This window comes from Drosophila yakuba, chromosome 3R (genome assembly GCF_016746365.2).
Source record: "Drosophila yakuba strain Tai18E2 chromosome 3R, Prin_Dyak_Tai18E2_2.1, whole genome shotgun sequence".
In the NCBI taxonomy this organism is placed as follows: Eukaryota; Metazoa; Arthropoda; class Insecta; order Diptera; family Drosophilidae; genus Drosophila; species Drosophila yakuba.
The window spans coordinates 25,648,825-25,674,143 of record NC_052530.2 but is presented as its reverse complement, the minus strand read 5'-3'; the positions used below and the strand labels follow the sequence as shown (position 1 = coordinate 25,674,143).

General features: G+C 45.7%; 3 protein-coding genes and 1 long non-coding RNA gene across 11 annotated transcripts; 2 read left to right on the top strand and 2 right to left on the bottom strand.

Annotated features, from left to right (window-relative positions):
* Nucleotides 1–25: 25 nt before the first annotated feature.
* Nucleotides 26–21,079, bottom strand: LOC6538351 (cation-independent mannose-6-phosphate receptor). Of its 8 annotated transcripts, none has more exons than XM_015193310.3 (18): nt 21,010–21,079; nt 20,546–20,623; nt 20,382–20,465; nt 19,844–20,060; nt 19,623–19,786; nt 19,265–19,548; nt 19,057–19,204; nt 18,878–18,999; nt 18,700–18,812; nt 13,518–13,972; nt 13,230–13,343; nt 6,938–7,084; nt 6,379–6,558; nt 6,187–6,313; nt 4,510–4,577; nt 1,192–1,453; nt 976–1,106; nt 26–811 (listed from the first exon to the last, which is right to left on the bottom strand). In XM_015193310.3, the coding sequence occupies exons 2-18, from the start codon at nt 20,600–20,602 to the stop codon at nt 731–733; spliced, it is 2,754 nt and encodes a 917-aa protein (XP_015048796.1). In that variant the 5' UTR covers nt 20,603–20,623; nt 21,010–21,079; the 3' UTR covers nt 26–730. The 8 variants fall into 8 exon arrangements, with proteins under 8 accessions (XP_015048796.1, XP_015048793.1, XP_015048792.1 ...); XM_015193307.3 differs by having other exon boundaries at nt 20,382–20,468; nt 21,010–21,024; XM_015193306.3 differs by lacking the exon at nt 21,010–21,079 and adding an exon at nt 20,686–20,984 and having other exon boundaries at nt 20,382–20,468.
* LOC120321992 lies at nt 7,093–12,283 on the top strand. The gene is made up of 2 exons (XR_005561734.1): nt 7,093–12,091; nt 12,147–12,283. It is a non-coding gene; the product is annotated as an uncharacterized LOC120321992 (long non-coding RNA).
* A 383-nt stretch (nt 21,080–21,462) lies between the features above and the next one.
* On the top strand, nt 21,463–22,708 carry LOC6538350 (integrator complex subunit 12). Its single transcript, XM_002098839.4, has one exon. The coding sequence runs from the start codon at nt 21,547–21,549 to the stop codon at nt 22,540–22,542; it is 996 nt and encodes a 331-aa protein (XP_002098875.1). The 5' UTR covers nt 21,463–21,546; the 3' UTR covers nt 22,543–22,708.
* Nucleotides 22,696–24,745, bottom strand: LOC6538349 (nucleosomal histone kinase 1). The gene is made up of 2 exons (XM_002098838.4): nt 24,403–24,745; nt 22,696–24,346 (listed from the first exon to the last, which is right to left on the bottom strand). Exons 1-2 carry the CDS (start codon nt 24,634–24,636, stop codon nt 22,763–22,765), a joined length of 1,818 nt encoding a protein of 605 aa, XP_002098874.1. The 5' UTR covers nt 24,637–24,745; the 3' UTR covers nt 22,696–22,762.
* Nucleotides 24,746–25,319: the final 574 nt, after the last annotated feature.

Sequence of the window (25,319 nt, the reverse complement as noted above, 5' to 3'; positions counted from 1 at the left end):
AAGGTAAAATATAACAGTGAATAGATTCAAATATATTGTTTTAGTTTTTATTATGTATACATTTAAAAGTGTACACTCAGCCGTTTAAATTGTGGCTCGCCTTATTGAACTAAAAACAACACAAGACGCAAACAAAAATGTAAGTACAGATTGCCTTAGAGTAAAATACAAATCGTTTCAAAGGAATACCACTTACAAGCTGCACTTGAAAATGTTAAAAATGAAATCACATATTTAATGGAAGGAAAAAGCTGCTGCGCTACACGGATTATACGGATTAGCCCTCAGCGAAAATACGATTTAAGCAATTGTCCTTTGCAATTCTCTGGCGAATGCAGGCCGCATTTAACTATAGCTATAGGTACGGGATTAGGTTCGGGATTTTCCTTTACATACGAAGGGTATATAAAATATATAATGTGTATATATATATGGTTCCAGTAATTGGTTTTCGTAAGTCGTCGTTGTTGCCTACGCGTATTGTACAGTTTTATATCAGCAGTTCACCTCCTTATCCTATCCCTACTTGCCTACTACGGTTCTCTTTAGTTTTCAATTGTTTTTTGTTTAGCTCACAATCAGTTCCAGTTTTCAGTAATGTCTTCTTTGGTGTCCTATGTTACTCACTTTGGGATATCTCGCGACTTTAACTAACTACCATGTGCCCCAGCCCCACCATCCTAATGGCGAATAAGGCGTTCGACGACGACTTGGCTTAGTTTGGGCCCACCTAAAGCAGCATGTCGTCATCGCTTTCGGTGAACTCTCCATTGGGCTCCAACAGCAGGTTGGCCTCCTCATTGGATTGCACCTGCAATGGGAAAAAGAAAAGAAGAATGCAAAAACATGTTTTCAAATCTTCAACAATGTATATTTGCAAAAGTATCTGCAAAATGTAACTCCAACAATGAAACCCTTTGCTTAAACACACGCACACAAAATGCTAAGGAATTTATCAATTTTCTGGTGACTTACCCGGGAGTATCGCACCGCGGAGTTGCTGCGCCGGAAGAGTCGGCGGACGCGCTGCCTCCGCGCCGGCGAAAAGGCCAACAGGCCCAGGCACGTCACGCAGAAGGTCACCGAGAGAATGGCCCCCAGGATGGCTGAAAAGAGCGGGGACAAAGGGGCGGATAAGTGACGGATTATTAAGGGGTTGGGGTGAGACCGTTTCGGGCCAGCTGCACTTACTGCCCACGGACGCCGTTGGCCCAATGGGAGTAGCCGCCGGATCGGGACCAGCTGTTGTTGTCGTTGTCGACGTGGCCGCCTTGGTTGGCTTACCCGCTGGCGATGCCCGGGTAGTGGGGCTGCTGGTGGTGGTGGAGGTGGTACTGCTGGTGCTACTGCTCGTGGAGCCATTGGATACGAGATCCTGCTGGGTTGCGCCAAGGGAAAGGAACTCACAGATGCTCGGCGTTCGCTGCACATAAAGCAAATTGCATTGCTGGTCCTGCAAGAAAGCGGATTCGTGTAATTAGAAACTTTCTTCATTAAGGGCTGGGCAAAAATAAATAAATAAATTGATATGGGTGTGGGGGCATAAATTCCAAGTAAAATACGACTGGACTACGGCGCAAATTCGTGGCGCAACAACTCCTTGCTGCTTGTTTCCGCCGGCATCCTGCTGCCTTGGTGAAAAAAAAAAAACATAGAAAGGAAAGGAAAACCCTTGCTGCTGTGTAACACTTTCACCCAAAGACCATTTCCGGCGCGACCAGCGACTGCAAAATGAAACAGCAAATGTGCGCATAATTTAAAAACTTTTGCGGCGCAACTGCAACTGGCAACTGCGAGTGGCAAGGCAAAAACGCTCGCTGGCTGGCGAGCTGGCTAAAACTTTCCCGTCACGGCGAGGCGCCGCACCAGACACGAACATGTCCGCGAGGAGAATCGGGTGACTAGGTGGTGCGGTTGGAACCGGGAACGGGGAACTGGGGACAAACGAGGCGGAAAGGGGGCAACGCATTAAAAAGTTTGCAGCCATTTAAAATCCCATTTCATTGAATCGCTAATTTTCCAACAGCGCCGCTGCCAGTTGCAGTGCCAGGAACCATGTACACAGCTCCTTTTTGCTGCTGCCCAAAAGTTGTCCTTCGCTGTGCATATATACAGTTTGCTATAAATGCACACATACACTGCAAATGAAATCTTATTTCTAAAGTCGGATATTTAAACAAGTTTTATGCAAAACCCCAAACCAATTTATCAATTAAAGTTTAAATGAATCAAATATAGTAATCATTTTCCAGCATTTCAAAATATTGCTTATAAGCTTTTCTATTTTAACATTTCACGGCACACTTATATTTAAAGTGTAGCAGCAAACACTATTTTCCGCTTTGCAGTTTAAGGATTAAAGCGTGTTGTGTACTTCCAGCGATTAGCTTTTCTTTTTCCCCCCATTTCAACTTCCCTGCCAAGCTGACCAGAACATCTTGTTCGGCTTAACCTGTTGAGTGAGCTAAATTAGTCGGATGTATTAGCTGTCTGGAACTACTCGGAAATGGAAATGGAAATATTAAAGATCCCAGAGAGCGTGTCAAGCAATTAACATCATCGGATAATACATGCACACGAGTGGCAGCCCAAACCAAACTACATTCGATTGTTGGTAGACGACAGTCGGTTAAAGGGGTTTTGGCCAGTGGGATTTTGGGAGCGGTTATGTGGAGAATGCGATGTCGGGATGTGAGAGGTGTACTATGGGGTGTCAGAGGCGATGGCCCGCATCTGTGACATCACCCCCAATGGCGACGGCATTTGGAAACGTTTGTCGGTGGTGGCAAACAGCTTGCAGCCGGTTTAAATTTGGGTCAATTGCCTGGTGCCACAAATGCAAAAGCGAAGCCAAAAACAGGACGCCCAAAATTTGGGTCCAGCTGTCCGTCGCGACGGAGTGAAACATAAAATCGACAACTATCGACCTAGAAAATGGACCGGCAAATATTTTCAATCAGCAACGCATCTCCGGGCGTAATTTTTGCGTAATGGACTAAAATGCGGCGTGATGATGACCGTCGAGTGTTTTTGGCGTTTTTGGGGTACCCCATCCAATACCTCATTGGATGTGAAAGTGGGCGCGGGGGCAGCGACCTCAAGCACTAATTGCAAAACGTTTTTCGGACGTCGGCTAATGCAATTGCAGTTGGTACACTAATTACGATGTATTGTGCTTGGCAAAATGGGGAAATATTTCTGCAACCTGCGGTTAATTGTCGCCCAAGCAAAACAAACAATTATTAATTAGCTTAAAGAGAGTCGGGCCTGCATACTAATGATGCTGCCTTCCAGAGAAGCCACAACAAAGTCGGATCCTTGGTCATTAGTCAAAGTGCTACAGGCAAATGCAACTTAATTATATTATTACACACACGTGCACACTCTCGTAGGTGCAGCATAAAAGGCGTGTGTGGCATGTAATTTAATTTACCCCGGACCGAGCGACTCGTCTGCCTGCTGGCATGGCAATCCTTGGCTAATACCACTACCACCAAAGTCCAAGGGTCATCTGGTCAATAAACGAAGGGGTCACAGTGCGAACAATGCGTGCATATCTGTACATCTGATCCCCCATTTTGGAGCACCTGCACATCCCATTGATGACAACAAAGACTGGGGCGACGACACGAATGAACTCGGGAAACAAAAGCTCCAACCAGCAGCTAAGAGCTGAGCTGGTGGAAGGTATTAGACAAGAAGCAAGAAATGCAAAGCGAACCGCAAAAACAGAAAATATGAAAAGACAAAAGACAAAGGACACAGCAACGCCGAGAAGGGCTGAAATGAGAAAGATGCACAGGCAAAGCCGATTGCCAAGTGGTAAGCATAACAAAGGATACCTGCCGCACTCCGAGCCCTGAGCTCCGCCGCTCCGCAGCTCCTGACCTCCAATGCCCAACCACCCACAGCCTTATTCGCCAACCAACCACCCACCTTTTAAGGTGGCATAGCTGCTGCGTCAGTTAGTCCCTTGTTGCCCTTTTGCGCACACATATTTCCTACATTTTCGCTTTGAAGCCCAAGCTCTGTGCCTTGTGGCGAGACTTTGAGAACGGACCCACCGACCCGCCGACTGCGAAGATTTCTTGTTCGCATTCACAAAGCAGCCGAAAAGTAAAGGGTAAGAAAAATAACTTCAGGTAGTCCGACTTCGTGTACCCTTGCCGTGCAGCTGGCCAGCAAAAATTATATTAATAATTCTACAAATTTGTAACACATTTCTCTTTATGATTCTCATTATGTGCACCGTGGCTTTCAAAACTTTGAACTGATACATAAATGCTGTATAGTATTATATATATTGTACCCTCTGATAGAGCATTAAAAGAAAAAGCATGCGATATATCCCCAAAGTTGCCATGCCCGCTGTGTTTCTTTGATGCGCATTTGGCACAGCGCTGAAAAGCGTGCTACACTTTTTGAAATCCTTGAAGAAGCCAAGAATAAGCAGCAGATGCCATGCTAACCGATTCAGGTGGGAGAATACATAGAGTACACTGTACTTACGCTCGAGATGGTGCTGCTGCTCTCCGTCTGGTTGCTGCATATCAGCCGAATCTGGACGTTCATCGTGCCTGCAAGGAGTGTAAACATAATAGGGCATTAGTTTCGAGAGCACTTTAATTAGTTCAAATGTACCCCTCAATTCAAAACAATCTTAACCCTAATAAAGGCGAACAAAAGCAGCGACACAGCAGGGATCCAGAAAGTCAGCCTTTCTAGTTTTATGGCCCAGACAAAGGCAGACATCCTTACACACACACAGTACGAGTATCCTTATCAAAATTTGAAATGATACAGCATAGAGCACAAGGGGGTTAGGCAAAGTGGATTGGGCCTGGACACCGCAAAGTTATCGCATAAAAGCCAAAAATAATTATCACCACAGACGACAACACAGCTTCAGCTTCAGCTGCTGCTGCTGCTGGTCCTGCTCCTGCTCCTGCTGCTGCTTCTTCTCCGGCCAGTTGTCCTGGATTCCAGCAGGGTCAGGCTGCTACTGTTGTCGGTCAAATGGGTATATTTGAGTGTGGATGGAGCGGGGTAATCAAAGCCTTCAGCTTCGGTCGCAAAGCCACACAAAATACACAACTCGTTGGGATTTGGGCTATCCAGGGACCATCTCCTCCCCCGGCAGCCACCCACAATTCTGGTATCTGCCAACGCCTGTCACTGGGCATATTAAAATTGTCTGATCGTTTGCAGATTGCGCATTGTCCTCCCACAATGGCGAAACAGTTTGTGTTCCGCACACAGAGTTTTAAAATAATACCATTTTACGGCCGGGGCTGAAGACAATGGAAATGTGTCATAATTAAATCGTCGTCAGTTTTATTTGTCAAAATAACAACTTTTTTGTTTTAATAGCAAAGTTTTAAGTGCCATGCAATGGCTCGAATAAAAATCATTGTGCGAATACAAGCCAGCTAACCCCGATGGCTCGGGGGAAATCTCGGCTGCGGATGCCGGATGCCTTTTAAGCCCCCACAGAAAGAAAAAAAAACTCAAACCCAAATCCAAACACCCACCTCCTGTGCGATCCAACTGTCTGCGCTCTGCATGCATTAAATATTCATGCAGTAGTATCACATCAACCAAACAAAAAACGAACGAAATGTATAGAAAAAACAGGAAAAGCGCCAGAGAAAAAGAGAGACAGTTTTTTCGTTTGCTTGATATTTTTTGTATAATTCGTTGTTCTTGTATAATTTCAAGCACTTTGCTCGCAGATGAACAAAAAGAATCTTGGTATGAAAGCAAACGGCTACCCGAAAATGTAGAAGTTGCAAGAACGGCGCCGCTGTAATAAAAAAAAAAAAGCGACAAAAATTACGCGATAAAATGCCGCGAGGATCCAAATGGTGGGGTGTTGCAAGAAGTGCCCGGCACGGAAAGTGCATTGGGCTGTATGCCAAATCTAATACGATTGCTACGTTTTCACACAAAACAGCCAAAAGCATACCAAAAACAAGGGGCAAAAAAAAAAAAAAGAAAAGCGCGAGCGAAAGGCAAACAAAATGGCGGCAATGCGCGCGTGTTGCGCCAGCGGAAAGGGAAGCGGAACGGAAACGGAAACGGAAGTGACAAGCGACTAGCGACAACGCGGATTCTCCCGCTCCTTAAGCCGAAGCACCGGAATATGTAAATCGAATTAGCCGGACTGCTTCAAAAGTACCCACTCACCTTCCCGACCGCAATTAGGCGACGCGTGTGTGAAGAATATGTTGACCAGCGCCTGCGAATAGTCCGTCATCGCCTTGCGATGCTCTCCGCAAATGTTTACCGACATCTTTGTGGCGTTGTAGTCAATCTGCAGGCGGAAAAGTGCAATTTACAGTCCTCACTCCAACAGCCAAGCCATTCAGCTCGACTCACCTCAATCTTGCCATCCTTGGTGAACGGCGCACTCTTGAAGTTGAAACGCCGACCCAGCTCGTCGTGCACCAGATCGCAGGTGTCCGCACTGAAGGTGCACTCGTGCGGCGGACAGAAGACATTGGTGGCCCACTCGAAGCGGTAGGCGCAGTCCTCAATCGAACGCAGCACGGGCTGTCCCTAAAAATGGAGGAGTAAAGAGTAAGTGGAAAGGTGGTGGTGGAACCATTAGGTGCATGCTGCAATTTGCTACAGAAATGGGACCAGTGGCCATGAAATAATCGCATATATGCTGCTGCCACACAGTCATTTAATGTCCACAGAAAGCCCTGCCAAATGGCGATTCCTTCTGCAAAAAGCCCTGAATGTGCAATTTTCCGTAACGGACTACACAAATAAAATTTGCACGTACTTAAGTATATATTTCATGAGCTCAGTAATGGCAAATCAAATTGGAAGGTAAAATTAATTAGTATTAAATGTTTCCTTCTAAACAATGAATAACTTAAGCATAGTTGCAGCATATCATGCGTTGTTTCGAGCAGTGTAGTGTACTTACCCGACCGGTACGCATATCACAATTGAAAAGGATGTGCGTGGAGAGCTCCGTGTTGTTGTCGCTGGGACAGGGGTCTCCCTTTAAGTAAACCAGCTCGGCGAAGGTGCGATTCCGTTGCGTCAGTGACACCAGCGGAAAACCCATGCTCTGCGAACGAGAGGGAGTAAGAGGAGCTTGAATCAACCTCGGAAAAAGCGAAATGTTTAACTTTATGTCTGAGATTGCGGCAAATAACTCGAAATCCCTGTCTGAGCCACGCACACGTTCCTGTGTTCCTGTGTCGCCTTCAGCCCCTCCTGGCGGTTTCTGCTTGTTGCTATCGTTGTCGTCGGTCTGCAGTCTCCAGTCTCGAGTCTCCAGGCCAACCAACAACGAATCAGTCGGATTCAGTGTGGAGTGGCCGGCACATCGATGCGATGATAACTGGCATGGCCAAGAGCCAGCAGGACATGCTGGTGCCAGTCAGCACAAACGACAATTTAATGGATAGTTCAATGGCACTGAGCACCCGACCAAAACGAACTAGAGTTACTTCCTATGAAGATAGTATATACCTTCTATGTTAGCTTCTATATTATGCTAGTACATACATAAGAATTAAGAATATCCCAAGTAAAAATAATAATACAGACTAACCCTTTTGCCTTTGGGGTATCCATTAAATATACTTATTTCTAAAATGCCTCATGAACTGTGAGATAATAGTGTTTCCCAAGACTCTAGAACCAGTAGAGCTTTTGACCAGTTCGTCGCCTGGGCAGCTGTTGCTGCTGCCCCCATCGATGGAGCACGCTAACTGCTGCTATTGGCAATCAGGCTGCTTAAACGCTGCCAGCTATCCAACTAGCCGGCCAACGACGTGAGCTTAATGCGCAAAAAGCAGGGATAGCAGGTCCTGTAAGAGAGACTATCTAGTGGGGCGGGGTAAGGATGGAAGGGGTAGAGTGCATTGGCGTTCGAGTGGCACAAGATTTATGCTCGGGTCAACAAGGTCGATGGCGGCAAGCGTTGCACATGTTGTCGTCTCATCTTAAACGTATTAGAAGCTGGAGCTCCAGTGCCAAGCTCTTTTGCTCCGAACTCATTTCGTATGCAGCACAGGCGATGTTTTAGCAGTTTGCTCTATTATTTATTGCTGGCCGTTTCACTGGCCAGTTCGTCCCAGTTCGTCCCTGTGTGAGTCCATCCCTTTTGAGAATCCATTTGAAAATCAAAATCGCAGCTAATGCGCCATCAGCAAATACACAACGAGATTGCGACAGGGATGAGCAACGTGGCCTGACCTTCAGTCGAGAAATCTCATTAGCATTGGAGCAGGCTATAGAAAGGCGTAAGGATCTGAGGAGCTGCGAAACTGAGCAGGCAGAGGGAAATGGGGCACATTGAGGGGGACTTTGTCGGCGCCAGCTTAGTGACTTAAAACACAGGGGCAAACGGTGCTGCTCGGCAGTAAGTTTTCCCAGTAGCTTGCTGTGCAAAATTTATTGAAAAACTTTCTTATCGCATTTGAACAAGCGAGTAACTTCTCTGTATGTTTCCGTTTGCCAGTGTGCGTGCGCCTGGATATTTGTGATTATTTTTTTTAAGTTTCGCAAAACTTTCCTCTCAGGGATAAGAGGACAAAAAAAAACAAGGAAAACGAAATGCCAGCGACGACTGGCCGGCCAGACTGAAAGTAACTTAATTGTTTGCAGATACAAATAAATGAGTTGAGCACAAAAAAAAAAAACAACACACTCACACAAAAGGACACGAGGCCAGGCAAGGCCAAGCTCACAACAAGGGACAGGAAAACAAGAAGAAAGTCTTGACTTGATTGTTGGAAAATCTTTGGCCCAGCCAGGCAAACAAATCGAAAACTTTAATGCGCTGCCGAGCAACGGGAAGGTGGCGGCGAAAGATTAAAAGAACTGTTTCGGATTCTCAAAAAGGATTTCAGGACACGACATTTATTTAGGAAGCTGCTTCTAATTAGTGGCAAAACAATGGAGGCGGAGGCAGCTTATCCTTTACGTTTTGTTCCGTTTTGTAAGGGAATGCTTTGCCTTTCTTATTTGGTTTGATTGTACAAGGAGCGGTGAAATGATATGATGCAGTGAAATGAACAGTGAGTTGAATCGCCTGAGGCGTTTAAGTACGCAAGGGAATCCTACAATCAAGGACATTTGTTAACTTGCGAACCTCCATATAGTTCTCCAACTCAAATCGAAGCCTGCCGATGGAAAAAATAACAAGGCCATGTCCGAGTTGAAAAGCAATAAAGATTTCCGCCAGTTCAGCGATTCGCTAGAAACATGCCAGCGCAAAAGGACTCCCACTCAGGATTCAGAATTCAGGATCGTGGAATGGGCCGAATGGGCGGGTCATCTGGCCTGCGGTCGCATTGACATTATAGCCTGGCCGAGACAGAAATTCACAGGAATCCATGGAACTACAACAATAACAACAATAGTGGCAGGAGAGGCATGACATTGAGGGCCAGGACAATAACTGGGATAACAATAAGCACAATGGCGACGAGAAGGACGAAGGCAGGACGAGCCAAAGCCCGCATTGTGGAGATGCTGCTGGCAAGGCATTCAGCTGTTTGCACAACAATTTGATCAATTTCGTTATTAATCCGATTTGATGGGGCGAAGAACCCCATCGGCAGCCATTTTGACGATTTTGTGGTTATTGTCGGAAGTGCAAATGCAAATGCAAATGGAGATGCATCCACCGCAAGCTGGAGAGGAGTGCAGATGAGATGAGGGGAGAGAAGAGAAGAGAAGATGGGCCGGGGTAATGGCTCCTGGGAGTGGGGGCCAATTGCCATGCCAGTCACATGCCCGTTGCCAAATTTGCACTGGCACAAGTCAAACGCCCCCATCGAGTTGACAATGGAGTCCCTGCATGCCAATGAATTGACTCGCACTCGCACTCGCACTCGCAGCAATCCAAGCCGAAATTCCCAGTAAAAATCAAACGTGTCGCTGATCCGGGGCTTCCTTTAAGTCAAGCGCACCAGGCGACAAATGTCTGGAGTGCCAGCTGCTTAACCCGCTAAAGATATCTAGAAGTTTTCAATAAAGAAAGCCCTCAGAACAACCAAAACTTAATATTAATTATGAACTAGAAAAAGGACATAAATAAAGTTAAACCTTTTCGAAATCCTTAAACTTTTAAAAATTATATTGAATAACTTCTGAGAAAGATTTCATAGTTATTTCAGTTTTTTGGTCATATTAAAAACATCAAATTTATACCAATTTGTCTCAAGTTACTATCTCATGTACTACATGCTACTCAGCCCCAAAAACTATCCAATAAAGTATTTTATGTCGTTACTTATCGGTAACCGGAGCTCTTTTGTGCACAGTGGGTTAATGGAATCCCCTTCAGGATGCAGCAATGCTTCTTTCCATTGTAGCTGTTAGCCTGGGGATATGCAATGGCAGCACATTAAAATATGTGCATGCGATAACGGCTGAAGAGAGGGGGAGCTTTGGGTTGAGTTCGGTTGGGGAGATGCCAAGATGCCAATGCAGGCGACAACGTTCGACAACTGCCAATGAGTGGGCCTGGCCAGGAGGCGGAGCAGGAGGAGGAGCAAGGACACCAATCGGGATGAGGAGCACTGGCGGTTGGGGTCCGTTCAAGTGCGCGTCAGCAGCTACGAGCAGCACATTTCCGTTTCCGCACACGAAATGCTCTGGAAACGAAGCATTTTCAAAATGCAAAACGTGGCGCAAAATGTAAACAGGGTTGGGGGCACCACCAAAAGGTACACGGAGAAATATGATTTCCATTTTTTTTTTTTTGTTGAAGAGTAAGCTAGATTCTTTGCAATCTATGAACACCATTGTATTTTTTACTTTTACGGTTGCCACATTTCAAGATACTACGAAATGCAGAGTAGTGCATATTTTAGGTAGTTAATTTGAATTGACAGTGAAACTAGTTATTGCTTTTATAATATAAATATAATTTTAAAAGTGAATACCGTATGTGTTGAATATTTAAATTAGTTTTCTGTGATTTACTGACGGAGCTAGCTACGAAAATAGAGCAATAGAATTTTTATAAAAATATATTTGCCATGACTGCGTTATAGTCAGGCTGGCGGCATGAAAACAAAGCCGATGGCACTTTAAGCCGCCACCCATTTGGAGCCACATAGAAAAGCCCATCCGCCCATCAGACCATCAGCCCATCAGCCCACTGGAACATCCCCGCTAGCGGAAATGCTTTGCAGGGCACGTCGCCGGTAGGCACACCCCCCTTCTCCTGCTCCCCATCCTCCTTTCTTGCCCCCTCACACACACACACACATGCACACATGGATGCTGCTGGCCGCTAAAAGCTGTTTTTACAGATATTTTACCCCCCAAGCCGCATTCTGCCATTTCCTTCCGTTCCGTTCCGTTTCGTTACGTAGCGCGACGTTACGTTGACTGACCTTACGTTATGCTCACATATTTCACTCGCGTGCTGCCAGCCACAAAACTGCGACCCCCTGCAGCCATTAGAAGCAGTGGCGTGTACCCTACACCTGCTTAGGGGGGTTTGAAAACAAATTAACAAACTAATAAAGGAGGCATGCATCAATCTGTTTACCATATTTAGCTATTTATAGTTGAATTATGTGCTTTTTAAAACTAAAGAGCATAAAATATGTTTTTATCTTTAAAAACCCCCTATGGGGCTGCCACTGCTTCGGATCCCACAGTTGCTGGCAACTTAACTGCCTCCTATCCGTACTTTCCGCTTCCAACTCCAGCGCATAGCCATTTCCAACGCGTACGTGCTTATTTTTTAGCAGCTTGAACAATGTTTTTGCACCCGGGAAATTTGTGCAGCTTGTGATAAAAGTTAGAGCCGGAAGGTGCCACAACGCGGGGTCGGAGGGCACGAGGTCGACATTTTGGGCCTGGCATACGGAAAATACGGAAAATGCAGTGGCAAGAGCGATTGCCTCCATCCTTGGCATGCATCCATTGTCGCATGCAATTATTGTGCTGATTGAAGTGGGGCGAGTGCGGTTGGCGGGGCAACTTGGCGGGGAGCCCCATAATTCATCCAACTTTCACAACAAAGACGACCTGGCACTAAGCCGAAACTCAAGCTGCTGAAAGCCGCGAAGGACACGCATTCAAGGCAGCACGCAAACAATAAGTAAATTGAATTCGCAGCTGAATTATTATCATTTCACAATTGCACATTTTTCCAGAAAAATACCGAGTTTTCAAGTTCACATTACCAGTGGGAATTTAAAGCAAACGCCGGCCTAAATCAGACCCATTTTTTCTATGCGTGTGTGTGCTATGGCCTAATGGAAAAATGTATGAATTATTGAGTCCAAGCAAATCCCCTCCAATTATCTCATTCATTTGCAAAGATTTTGCCCAGCGTTAGGTATTACGAATAGAAGCAGAAGTGATTTTTTTTTCGACCATTTTGTGGTTCTGGGTGAAATCTGGATTCGGGCAAATTTCATTGCATACTTTTGTGGGCTTAAGTATTTAGGCACCGAAAACCCCACAGAGTTGGACAGTTGCTGGGACCACATGCTCAGCGAGGAGATTTTTGGCATTAAACAACTTTTGGCCGCTGTCAACGGCAGACAGTGTGAGTCCGAATACGAATTCCCAGTCCGCCAGTACGAGGTTCGAGGTTTGAGGCACGAGCTTGTAGTTTGGAGCTGGGCGGTTCCTCTTAATGAAGCTAGCAAATCCACTGGTCAGTCCCCTGGGCACCCAAGTATGTTGGGTTGGGCGGGAGCTTTATGGTTTTTTCACTTGGCTAGTGGGTTGTTGGGGAAGCTTAGCAATTAGATTGCTGCATATTTAATGCATGAATGGCACCGCAATTTTGGGCATTTGACCAAAGGAGCCACGAGCATATTGAGGCGTTTATGAGGTGGAAATACGTAGTGGGAGTGACTCAAATTACGAGCGATCCCCGCGCATTCCTCCCAAAACGTTACATGCATACAAAGAGTTTTAAGCACATAAGCGGCTTTCCTTCACGTGGCCAAAACACCCGCGTCCCCCTTGTGCCCCTTTGAAGTGTGCACACACACAGCTGTGCTCAATGGAATATGTCTTTGAAGCCTATCCCTATGTTAACCAAAGAATGAAGTATACTTTTTACAAGCCAAATAAAACTAAATTATTGCTAGCATTTTAGATAAAAATATCTTATGCTAAGCTTTATAAATGTTTGATTCAGAACCTTTTGTGGTGTTACTAATTACTTGCCCCCAGCTGTGCGGATATGTATGTGGAGATGTGGATTTTCGTGTGGTACTTACACGCTCCTCCTCGGGGGCGCCGGCGGCCGTCACTTTGGCCATGCAGGCAGCAGATCCGCCGGCACAGCCTAATTGGTATTTGGGCACTAATGGACGGCACACATTCAAAAAGAACTGCAAAGAAATAAGAGGGTGAAACGAAATTGGAACGGTGTCCTCCTCGCCTGGGTTGTGTTGAGTTGAGTGGCAAAGACAAAAGCCAGCAAATTACGTTCAGAATTGGCATGGTATTTTTGGGAGGGGGAGGCTCTTTTGCCTGCGGGGAAATCAGGGACTACAACGACTCACCTTGGTCGTCTTGGGCACCAGGTGCTCCATGCTGGCCGGCAGCTCCACTCGTGCCTCGTAGTTGTCGCTGGCGCTAATCAATGGCGTTAGGTCGATCAGCTCGTCGCCGCTGCTGCCCAGTCCATCGGTTGTGTGGTCCACGTAGGTGGTTGCCTTGCATCTAATCGGCTCCCGGCAGGCAAGCGGCGTCTGATATTGGATCAACAGCTGACAATTGGAGTCCTCAATTATTTTCAAAGAATCGCTACCGCCAGCAGTGCTGACTCCATTGTCCTTGGTGGCATTGTTCGCACAGACAAACTCGATTTTCGTCGACCAGCGCCGCATGCCCGTTGCTGTGGAGCACTCGGCCCCATCCTCATACAGCAAATACAGCGAACCGGTCTGATTGAAACGCAGCTGCGAGTTGGAGTTGCCCAGGCTGATGGTCGTGGAATTCTGCTCGTAACAAGCGCCTGCAAGTGAACGGGAAGCGTACGGATCAATTGAGTGCTCCACGGCTGGGCGCCAAGTGCCAAAAAGTCAGAAAGAAAAAACAAAGACCATCTGAAAGGCAAACAAAACACGAGCATAGCCGGCAAATCCTGGCCGAAAAAACCTAAGCCATTCACTGAACACACTCAAACAAATTTTAGGCTATTGTCTAAAAGTCACTTTTTGTTTTTGCTTAAAGAAGGCTTATTTCTCTACTCAGATTACTTCCTTAGGCATTCGCGTATGGCTGAAACTCCTACTTCTTTACTCCTGAAGAATTCGCGCTTTGCCAAAACTTTTACTAATTTACTTGACTGTATAGTGCACTTATTTTTGACAGTGCACTGCTGAGCACAGGACTTCTACGTCCTGCAAATGAAGCGTTACCCGCTTAGGGCTGGAATAGGGATAACAAGGAGCGGCAGTAGAAGCGACTGGACATCAAAGCCAAAATTAATTGTTCTCGTTGTTTGTCAACTTGCAAGGAGGAATTTTTTCAGTACCCGAACTGCAAGAATGGCCAAGCAATCGGAAGGCTTTTAGTGCCGCCTCCTAACCAGAGTGGCATCCAGATACAATGGACACGGGAACGCATCAATACCACACAATGCATAAATGCCAGTACATTTGCTTCGGTTCATGTACTTCTTTTTACGGAATTTCCGATTTAATTGGCTAGAAATAACATTAAGTTGTTTGGATAGCTAAAAGCGTCCTGCTGACAACCCAATTTTATGGAAATAAACAGAATCTCCTACTCGCCCTGCAGCTGTAGTTTCTGGCTCTTCCCATTTCGATCCACCATCTAGCATTTCACTTGCAACCCAACAATTTTGAGCAATGTCACTCACATTTGCCGGATTTTGATTGAGCGCCCTAGAGCAGACAGCATTGTGATTGTGATTTGACTAGAGTATGGTAATTTCAGACCCCATCACTCTGCACTCAGTGCACCCATCCACAGCTCCATTCAACCGCCTTCCACAATTTTATACTTTATTGCAGACATCGGACAAGTATCCACACACACATGCAGAACAGAACAGAAGGATCAAGAGCCATGACCAACAACGAGAAAATAACAAAAAACGATGAGAAAAAGACCAATTGAGGTGGCTTTTGGCAAATCGAAAAAGAAATCGACTGTCAACTAAATTGATAAATGACATTGTGGGGCTGCGTGACAATATATGTATGTACTGCTGTATAACCCAGTGTAAGCATATACGTGTACATACATATGTATGTATATTCCAAACAGGACCTGCTAGTGTCCTGCGAAAGAATGCAATTGAATTTAGCAGACCACAGACCCAGAAGAACAGAAGACGTCCTCTCAGGATTTATTTGAACAGACAAGCGCAGAGCGGAAAGTCCCATCAGCTTTAAAATGGTTTAAACTTGTAGTTTGTTAAGATGTAAGCTTCATAAAGTGTGTGTACCAATGGAAGTTCAACTCAAGACAAGATTGAAACAGCTTTGAATAACAATATCATTGGGCATATTTATAGAATCCTTTGAGCTATTATTTCGACCGCAGCTGTGTAACACATACGGTCCAGGATGTGTACTTGCGCACACACACTCACACACACACACACCTTGGGTGAAAATCATTTCCTTGTCAAGATTATCCAACGAGATTGACCTGGTCACAAACACACCGACACACAATACAGCCCCCGCAAATTGAATTCCAATGCAATCTCGACCCAAAGCCGCCTTGGGGTTCGCATTGCGGTCATGAAACAAAACATTGTTTAAATTCCGCCTATTGCTGAGAAGGGTTAAATATAAGGAGCTGACTTTGTGGCATTGATAAGGCGAGTGGCAGCGCGGTATGACCGAAAATATTTCGGTGGCCCAAAAAGCGAGGCAGCCTGCGAAAGGGCAAAAGGTGGAACCCGGGGGCCAAATTGAATTTCAATAAGAAAACATCGAGGCAAAGGGCGAAAGTAACCCTAAAAACATTGACCATCAGCCGGCAGCAGCGGCGGGCGGCAAAAACCCGGCAGTAGCGAGAAAAACAAATATAAAACGATTTAGTAGCTGCCTGATGCCATTTTAGATGGCGCATCCAGGCCAAACAGCTGCCGGCAAGTGTTAGTTACGGCTGGCAGGAGTAGGAGGAGCTGGAGGAGCAGGAGCAGTTGGAGGAGCATCAGCATGGACCGGTTCGGTTTTTGTCCAGTTCGGGGCCAAATTGAATTTGCCCGCCAGCAGCAGCAGCGCGCAAACAAATAACCAGAGAACCCTGGGCATCCGGAGCCCCCCCATAAAAAGGAGTAAAATGCGAAAACAATAAAAACAGCAAATTGAAATTATAAACAAAGCGGCAGCAGGAGCTCAAGAAAAACAGCTAGCACAAAAGTGCTGTGCCACTTGGAATTTGATACTCTCCAGATTTCCACAAAATATGGCATGTTATTCTATGTAAACTAGTACCACAAAAACCAAACAGCAATCTTAAATTTATACATCTAAGACTAAGAAATAGGCAACTATATTATTAAAATCATAATCTTCTTAATGCCATGTATGTGAATCATTATTATATTGTCATAATCAATCATTAAATTATGTGCATATACTGTTACTAAAATGTTCCAGAGGAAATATCATATTTTATTCATTTTCACGTGTTAAAATATGTTTACACTGTTTTTAATACCTTTATAGACTGCAAACCACACTAAATTTGTTTAGACAATTATTTTGAAGAGGCGCAATTAAATGAAGCCTGCCTGATTATATCACATGGTGTACATAGTGCATATGGCCAAAACGCAACCAACAGCCTTCAAAAATGGAAATTTGTCCGCGCCCCCACCATAAATAAATATGAAATGCAGAACGAAATCGCAAATGAAAATTACACAAAATGACAGGGAAACGCATGCTGCATAAGCAATTAACAGCAGCAGCAGTTTGGTGGGCGTGGGGATTTGCCCTCGTATGGGGGCGTGGCCATAACTCAGTGGCAGGCTGCTGAGTGGGCCAGGGCCATGCCCCCTGCCAAATGCCTTCAAATATTGAATTCAGCTATGCAAACCAGGAGATTTTAATGCCCCATTCGTGGGATGAGTTGGGCTGCCTGCAATATGCCGTCTGCCAGTGTCAGCTGGGCGCCAAACAGCGAACGTGCACCGCAGTGTGCACCGTGAAAAAAAACGATGTTAGTTTTCACACTAAGATAAATATAATTTACATTGGCATCCAAAGAACTGTAGTTCAGACCACAAACATACCATCTCTACTAAATCTTTCTCTAGTTACTGATATATGTGCACTATCGTGATAGATTGTCATATATTTTTTGCAGTGCAAATAAGCGCCAGCTTGTTTACAAAAGCTCTGGCACGTCCTGCGCCCCACTTTCGCGCATGTGTGTGCGTCTGCTATTTGCCTAACAAATGAAATTTTCATGTAGGTCTCTGCCTCATGGCCTGGACATCAGTTTGGCAAAAGGGAGCACAACGCAGCGCAGCACACACTTATTTATTTGTTTAGGCCCAGCAGTGGGCCATGGTATCGCCTCCACAACGCCGTCTGTGTGTCTGTGTGAGCCGCGAGAGAGCCAGCCAACCGAAAAGGACGCGCCAACGGATATGCGTCTGCAGTCAACTACGAATGCAGGACACCCAGTGCGAACACCCAGATACACATCCTTGCTCTGCGTGAGCAGCAGTGCCATGGCTACCAGATACCAGCTACCAGCTACGAGCTACCAAAAAACGAGACACGTTTCACTTGCCAACGGCCCGCATCAGGAAAAGTTGTTATTTGCCAGGGCGAAACGTCCCCTATGTTGATGCAGCGCATACAACGCAAATAAATAGAAAAATATCAAAGCTGCGGATATGCTGGCATTATGTGCTGTAGGATTATGCACTGGACTGGCAGGGTAAACCATGTGTTGATATTTATATTTCGCTTCACCCAACTATATAAAATATGAAGTTATAAAGTGTTAGACGCTTCACATATCCACCTAAGTCAACACATTATATTAAAGATTCGATGGAGCTGAATTCGCTAAATTTCAATATAAAGTTTAAGCTACGCATTCTTATAATATATATACTAATAGCAGACTGATCAAAAAACGCAGAGCATCAGAAGGCCGTCGAAAGCGTTTAGCTTATTACTGACGTCAAAAAAAATGTAAATTGAATTTGCACGTGGAATGGAAGGATGGCCAACGAATAGGAGGATTGGCGAGCTTAATGGTCTGACCAACCCACATGCATATACACATGCAGACTCGTAAATTATGTAAATATATGACGGACCACATCACAGATCTAAATCATTATCATCATACCACGGCATTTACAACTGCCAACACACAAGTGCGAGTGGGCGAGTATATGGAGTATATGAACAGATGTAGAGGGACCCAGAAAGAGCCACTCGTGTGCGCTTTAATGGAAACCGGATGAAATGGTCAACACTTGACCGGACCCTTCCCATTTTTTCCGGCATTCCTCTCCGGTTGCGAAGACGATTATGGCCATGAGAGCCACTCGAGCAGAAGAGCAATAAAAAATCATTAATTCCGCACAACAAGAGCCATCGAGGCGAAAGGGTTTAAAGCTTTAGCAGGTTACGGTCTCCCTAAACCCTTTTAATTATGACTCGCATTTGTGACGAATAGGTTTGGCCACAAATCTATTTTAATATTTCTGTCCGCAAAGGGACCACTTACCGCCATTTTCCTGGCAGGGCGCCCCAGCATGTGCGCACACTGCAATTGTATAGTTCTTGCCATCCTTAAGCAAAGTGTGAGCTGGCTTAGAGCTAAGCGAACTCAGATCCAACCTGTTAAGAGGGCACAGCAGGGACTTAAAGTGGATTCGATACACTTCAGTATATGGACAACTCACAGTTCATTTGTGGAGGTGAAGGCCGTGCACGGTTTGAGATCATTACAGGCCAAAGGCGTTACAAAGTTGAACTGGTAGGTGCAGGAATCAGCTCCTAGACCCGCGAACTCCGGATGGGCATTCTAAACGGAAGATATAAGATTAACATGAGCATAAACCTAAAACCCTAAACTACGCACCCTGATGAACTTGTCGCAGCTGAAGTAAATCACGCTGGTGTAGTTTACACTGGAGTTCTTGGCACAAGGCGTTGGGGACTCATGCCTGAGCAAAAGCTGCCCATTCTCCACCACAGGATGCGTTTGTACATTGCCGAAATTGATAAATCTATGGGGAAAAACCTTTGACTAATATCTTGCAAGCAATATTAATCAAAGTTCTACCCACCGTTCTTTTGGATTGGTGGCTTTGTTATTAAATAGACAAACGCTGCTGCCGGCAGGACACATGCTGTTCTCTCCATATAGCACTGGTTTACAGACATTGATCACAAAGAAGGCACCCTGACGATTGCTAGTGTGGTAGTTACTATCACTAAGCGGCATCAGGTCGAAGGTTCCATTCGACTTGGTGTCCCCCACTCTGCAACTATTGGATTGCAGGCCATCGGGAATGGAAAGGCAGGCCAATGGCGTCCTGTAAGAGATGTAAAAAGAACAGGCATCGTCGGCCTAGAACAAGCACAGCAGCATATTAGTATGTTAATTAGAATGATCGTATTTAGGTAAGAAATTCCAATCCTTACGTAAGGCGTTATGTGGATGGGCTGCGCATCCAAAGTATAGTCGCAAGTGAGCCGTACATGCAGCTGGTAGTTGGGAATTTCGGCAGTGCCATTGTCGCACTTTGCGCCGCTCTTATACTTCAGATACATATTTCCATGGTTGTAGAACAACTCATGCTGGCCACCTGAACAGTAAAGGCATCTTAGCGTAAGAGATACAGATAAAGTGCTGTTCAACTCACCCAAAACATGCTCCTTTCCCTGTTTTTTGAGGCATGCTGCCACATTACTTTCGCCATTGCAGGTTTTTGAAAGATTTCCGCATATATTGAACTCGAATTGGTCGTTTCCATTGCTCACGCTCTTCACCACATGGCCCAAGTCCGAGTGGAGGCCACTGAAGTCGAAGGTGCTGCCGTAAATGGGCTCCTTGATTTTACATTCCGTGGTGGAGAATCGCTAATGGAAAAGTAAGCATATAACAATTTCTTATTTTTTTTTTAAACAAACAAAAGATATTTTTTATGACTGCTCCGCTAGCTTTAATAGCTCTATTATTCAGCTGATTGATATCTTAGTCATTCGAATGTTCAGCCAACAAAGACTGGAAGTGATAAGCGGTCGAAAAACATGCAATTGCGGGAGGCGTTAAACGGGGAATCGGCCAAAAGGCAACAAGTGCGCAGTGAAAACAAACAAACAGCCCCAAAATAAACGCCCGCCGCCCACTTCCCGCCCACGGACCACGAACCACCCACCACCCACCAACCGCCCACTTACCAGCTGATCGGCTGCGTCAGCGGCGACACTCTCGCCGCAGCAGAAAAGCAGCAAAAGCAGGGAAATCACAATTTGGAAACGCATCTGCTGAAATGTGAATAAATGCAATGTATAGTTTTGTGCTACAATTTAAATGATTTTTCAATGTATCATCATCATCCCACCTGACGAAAATTTTCCTGCGTGGGAGCTGCGCAGTCCTTGTGCAAACTGCAACGCATTTTTTTGGTCACCTGCAGGCGCTGAAATATTGTCACAAAATGAGTCAAGGCGCTGGAAAGCGTTTGCAGTTTGTTTCTTTTACTGTTTTATTGGTGATTCCACCTTTAAGATTAGCGTTCCTTGTTTTCTTTTTGCAACAAAAAAGCAATTCGATTTCCCTTATCACCAGCTAACTGTTTATGTTAAGAGAGAGAGCCAAGTTGTTATTGCTTTTCCGATTGGCTCTCTGCTTCGATTTTTCCACGGCTGTTCGTTTGTATGTATTTTTCTTCCTTGCGCAGCACAACAAAACAAAACAACAATAGGCGACGGCGCAGTTGCACGCAAGTTATAACAACGAACACCAATATTGGCAAAATTACTAATTTCACATTAAATACACCTTGTTTGTAAGCGGCTAAATTACCTGGGCAAAAAAACAACACTGGCTCTTTAAGCTGTTACTTTACGTTTACAGGCGAATAGCAGCGGTCCGGAAGAAGCGGTGCTCTGCGACGGTGTGGTAGCACTGGTCAAACAGCTGTTGCGCTTTTGAAAATGCATAATGCATACGTACTATTAAACTAATAACTATTAACTTAATAACTATAACTATTAAACATGTCGTAATAATATGGAATAAAGTAATGCTCGGTATACCTAATCAATTGTCAGAAGTGCGTACCCATACCTAAGTATAAAAACGTAACAAAAAAATTTTTTTAATTACTTATGTAGTAACATTGTAGTTTATAGGCTTCAGATTATGCGAAATAACCCATAACTTTAATTTTATTTTTTTATAGAACATAATTTAAAATTCAATTTTCCCGCCTTTTTATAATCCACGTTGCCAAGTGAATGGCTTCAGCCGGCAGTGTGGCTACACTGGCCAAAAAAACAGCTGTTGCGCGTGCAGAAACTGCATTTATATTGTTATTTACTATATTTACACGAAACTAAGATGGCCGCAAATATAGCCGCCGCTGCTGCAGCTGCCCAGGAAGTGGATCCTGTGCTGAAAAAGGCCATAAAGTTGCTGCACTCCAGTAATCCCACCTCGGCAGCCGAACTGCGTCTGCTTTTGGACGAGGCTTTGAAGACTCGTTTTGGTCCGGAAAAGAGTTTAACCAACAACATGACTCCACGGATGCTGGAGGATGAGGCCAACTTTGTCGGTCGGGCTGCCACGCCACCGCAGCAGCCCATCAATGCGGACGAGATCATCAATTTGACCAACTCACCGGACAAGGAGCCCTCCGATTCGGTGGACACCATTGCGGACTCGGATGACGGTCTGAGTGCCGTGGGAATAGTAAATACCGGAGACACCGGCGACTTTGGCGATCTCAATTGCTGCGTGTGCGGCGAGATGGTTTTCACGGCCACCAACCGGCTAATTGAGTGCTCGAAATGCGGCGCCATGTACCATCAGGAGTGCCACAAGCCACCCATAACCAAGGAGGAGGCGGCCGATGACCAGGAGCAGAACTGGCAGTGCGACACGTGCTGCAACAAGCCAACGAGCAGTGGGAGGACAGCATCCTCTGCAGCGGCCGTAACGCCAACTGTCTTCATAGCCGACGAACCCATGCCGTTGACCAGCAAAGCCAAATCCTCGGCAGCCTCGTCGCGCTCATCAAACTCTTCCAACTCCTCGTCGCCCTTCTACCGGCCCGAGCCCAGCAGCTCCACCAACGCCAGCAGCAGTAGCAGTAGCAAGCATGGCCACAAATCCTCCTCTTCGTCGTCGTCCAAATCGCACAAAGAAGATCGATCGTCTAAATCCACAACGGCGCCATCACTTAGCGCCATCGGCAGCCTGGAGAAGCACAGCAGCAGTGGCAGCGGCACCACCTCATCGCGACGCAGCAGCTCCAGCAACAAGTCCAGCTCCAAGAGCAGTTCCTCCAAACATCACGAAAGCGGCAGCAGCAGCAAGCGAAGAACAAAGCAGTAATATAGCATTCCTTATAATTAAGTATAAAGTTGAAATCTACATACGATTCTGAACGTTTAATAGGGATTTTAAAGTTAAACCAGAAATCATTTCAAATAAATGATATTTTTACTTGGTACATATGTACTTCCGAATTCAGAATACTAATATGAATGTAAGAAAATAATTCAAGTTTTTATTATAGAGGTTACAAATGTAAAAATAGAGAAAACAAAAACTCCTATCGCTGGTATTTCCGCACAGTGACCGCTGGTGTCCGCGGACTGCGACCGGATGTGGAGAAGTCGCCTTCGTCGCCATGACCGTTTACCTTGCGCAGATTTACTCGGGTCGCGGGAGAGCCCTCCTCCTTCACACTGGACGCCAGACTGCGGGATGAGGGTGTCCGTGAATCAACGGCAGCGGACTTATCTTTATCCGCCCTCTTTTTGCGTTTGACATTCACAATTACGTTGGCATCCATGCTAACGTCAAGCTCGAAGTTAAACTCGTAGGTCTTGTTGGAACGCGGCTGTGGGGTGAGGTCATCATTGATCACTGTCTTGCCACCGGGACGTCCGCGCAGCGAAATAGACGGGCTGAAATTGATCTTGGCAGCACTGGGAGTCTTGAGCCGCGCTGCAGTGGGTGTCTGCTTGGGACTGGCCTTCGGTGTGCTCCTTGGCTTGGGACTGGCCTTGGGTGTAGCTCTCTCCCTGGGAGTTGACTTGGGCTCAGTCTTGACGCGCTTCTGGATGGGTGGTGAGCTCTCTGCGGCAGGCGCAGCAGCTGCTCGCTTCAAGGGCGAAACTTTGGCGTTTCGGGCTGATGGGGAGACCTTTTTAGCAGTCTTCTTGCGAGGTGGGGTATCTTCCTCTTCATCCTCTTCGCTGGCGGAGATTTCTTCGTCTAGTGATGAGTTCAAGACTGGCGAATCAATTTTCTTTGCTCTCCTGGCTCCTGTTGCTTTGCTCGTGCCGGGTGGACTGAGGTTATTGTTGCTGCTGGTCTGTGCCTTCAGCTTAAAGTCGAGATCTCCGCTGTTTGGAATTTTTAACTGTTTGAGCGCTCCTGAGAACCAGCTGCGGCACTTGTCGTAGTCCGGCTCCTGGTTGTGTGTTAGTTTTGAGACATATTTCATGAAATCCCCAATTGGAGCGGGCACTCCTTTTGGAAACAACGTCTTGAGACTGTCTGCTATGTTATCCATAAATGCTTCCTTGGCCTTTTGAACTTTGAGAGGTACAGTCAGTAGTTTCTGCGTGACCCATGGCAACTCCGCGCCCATCCACTCGATGAGATTGTAACCGAGAATCTCCAGATCCGCTCGTCTGGTAGGCACACCCAGATGGGCATCCCTGGATGTGTATTCTATGGTGCCATTATGCATCTTCTTAGGGTCCGGCTTGAAATCGCCTGTGATGAAGTGTGAGGCCAGACCGAAATCCACCAGGTACGCCTGCGCAGCACCACCTTTTCCCAGGCCCAGCAGTATGTTGGCCGCCTTAAGATCGGCGTGAACGTAGCCAGTGCTGTGCATGTACTGATAGACGTCCAGCATCTGAATGGCCAGTCGGTAGACAGTGCCCTCAGGCAGTCGCTTGCCGTTCTGCTCCAGAAACTTGGAGATATCGCTGCCATAGCGCGGCATGACTATAAATCGATGCTTTTCACCATTGACCTCCACGGAACCATTGGCCAGTATGTAGGGCATGCCCAGGGATTTGAGGCCGTGCTTCTGCTTAAACTGTTTGATGTCCTCCTGCTTGGCGTTGCGCAGATAGAAGTGCATCTCGACGAAGAGAGGACCATTGCCATGTGGCTCCTGAAAATACGGGTTTTAAAAGGAAAACTCCAAAAAGGCAAACGAGCACTACTCACGCATTTCACCACCGCATCGTAGTTCTTTTCCCCCACTTTGCAAGCGGCGTAGATCTCGCCGAATCCTCCAACTCCGATGGAGGGTCCAATGCGCCACTGCCCCTTGGCCAAATCGGTAAAAACTGTGCCCTCCTTCACCTTCTCCGGCATCGCGTACAGCTTGCTCTTGGCCTTCTTGGCCGGCACCGCCTTTTTGGCCGGCGCAGCGGCTTTCGGCTTGGCTACACGCGGCATATTCTGGCAAGATCGTGGTTAAATAGTGGATAAGTACAAGATTCACAAATTCCGCTCGAAATGCCGGGCCATCAGGGTTGCCAATCGACGCGGGGAGAAGCGTCGTGCAGGGTTGTCAGGTGAGTGGCAGCTTAGAAAAAATATCGCAACTGCTTGTCAAAAAAATATATTTCCAGAGTTGGTACCTTCTTGACAAGGCATTTAAGTGTTAAAATATAAAAATGTTTATGTATTAATTTATTTATTTAAAGCTTAGTATAAGACTAAAGCTTATTAACTAATCTAAAGCTTAGTATAAAACTATAAGGTAACTGAGAACTAGGAACCTTAGCAGCCTTCCGCTCGTCTAGGGTGACAATGGTTTATACAGAGGAAACTATAGTTTTATATTTTATGAATTGGGTTGGAGATATTTTTTTGGTTACAATTTTGTTGATATTATTGGTTGTTGGGTTAGCAAATGCGGTTGTTGGGTTGATTGATTGAAAGGCAACGTTGAAATAAAAAATGTTTATGTATTTATTTATTTGTTTAAAGCTCACTTAAAATAAAGTATACAACTATAAAGTAACTGATAAATAGATGTATTAGCATCTAAGGGCTTTCGCTCGTCTAAGGTACCAATAGTCTAGAAAAAAAGAAAGAAAGAGGAAACTATAGTTTTATACTTTATAAATTAGGTT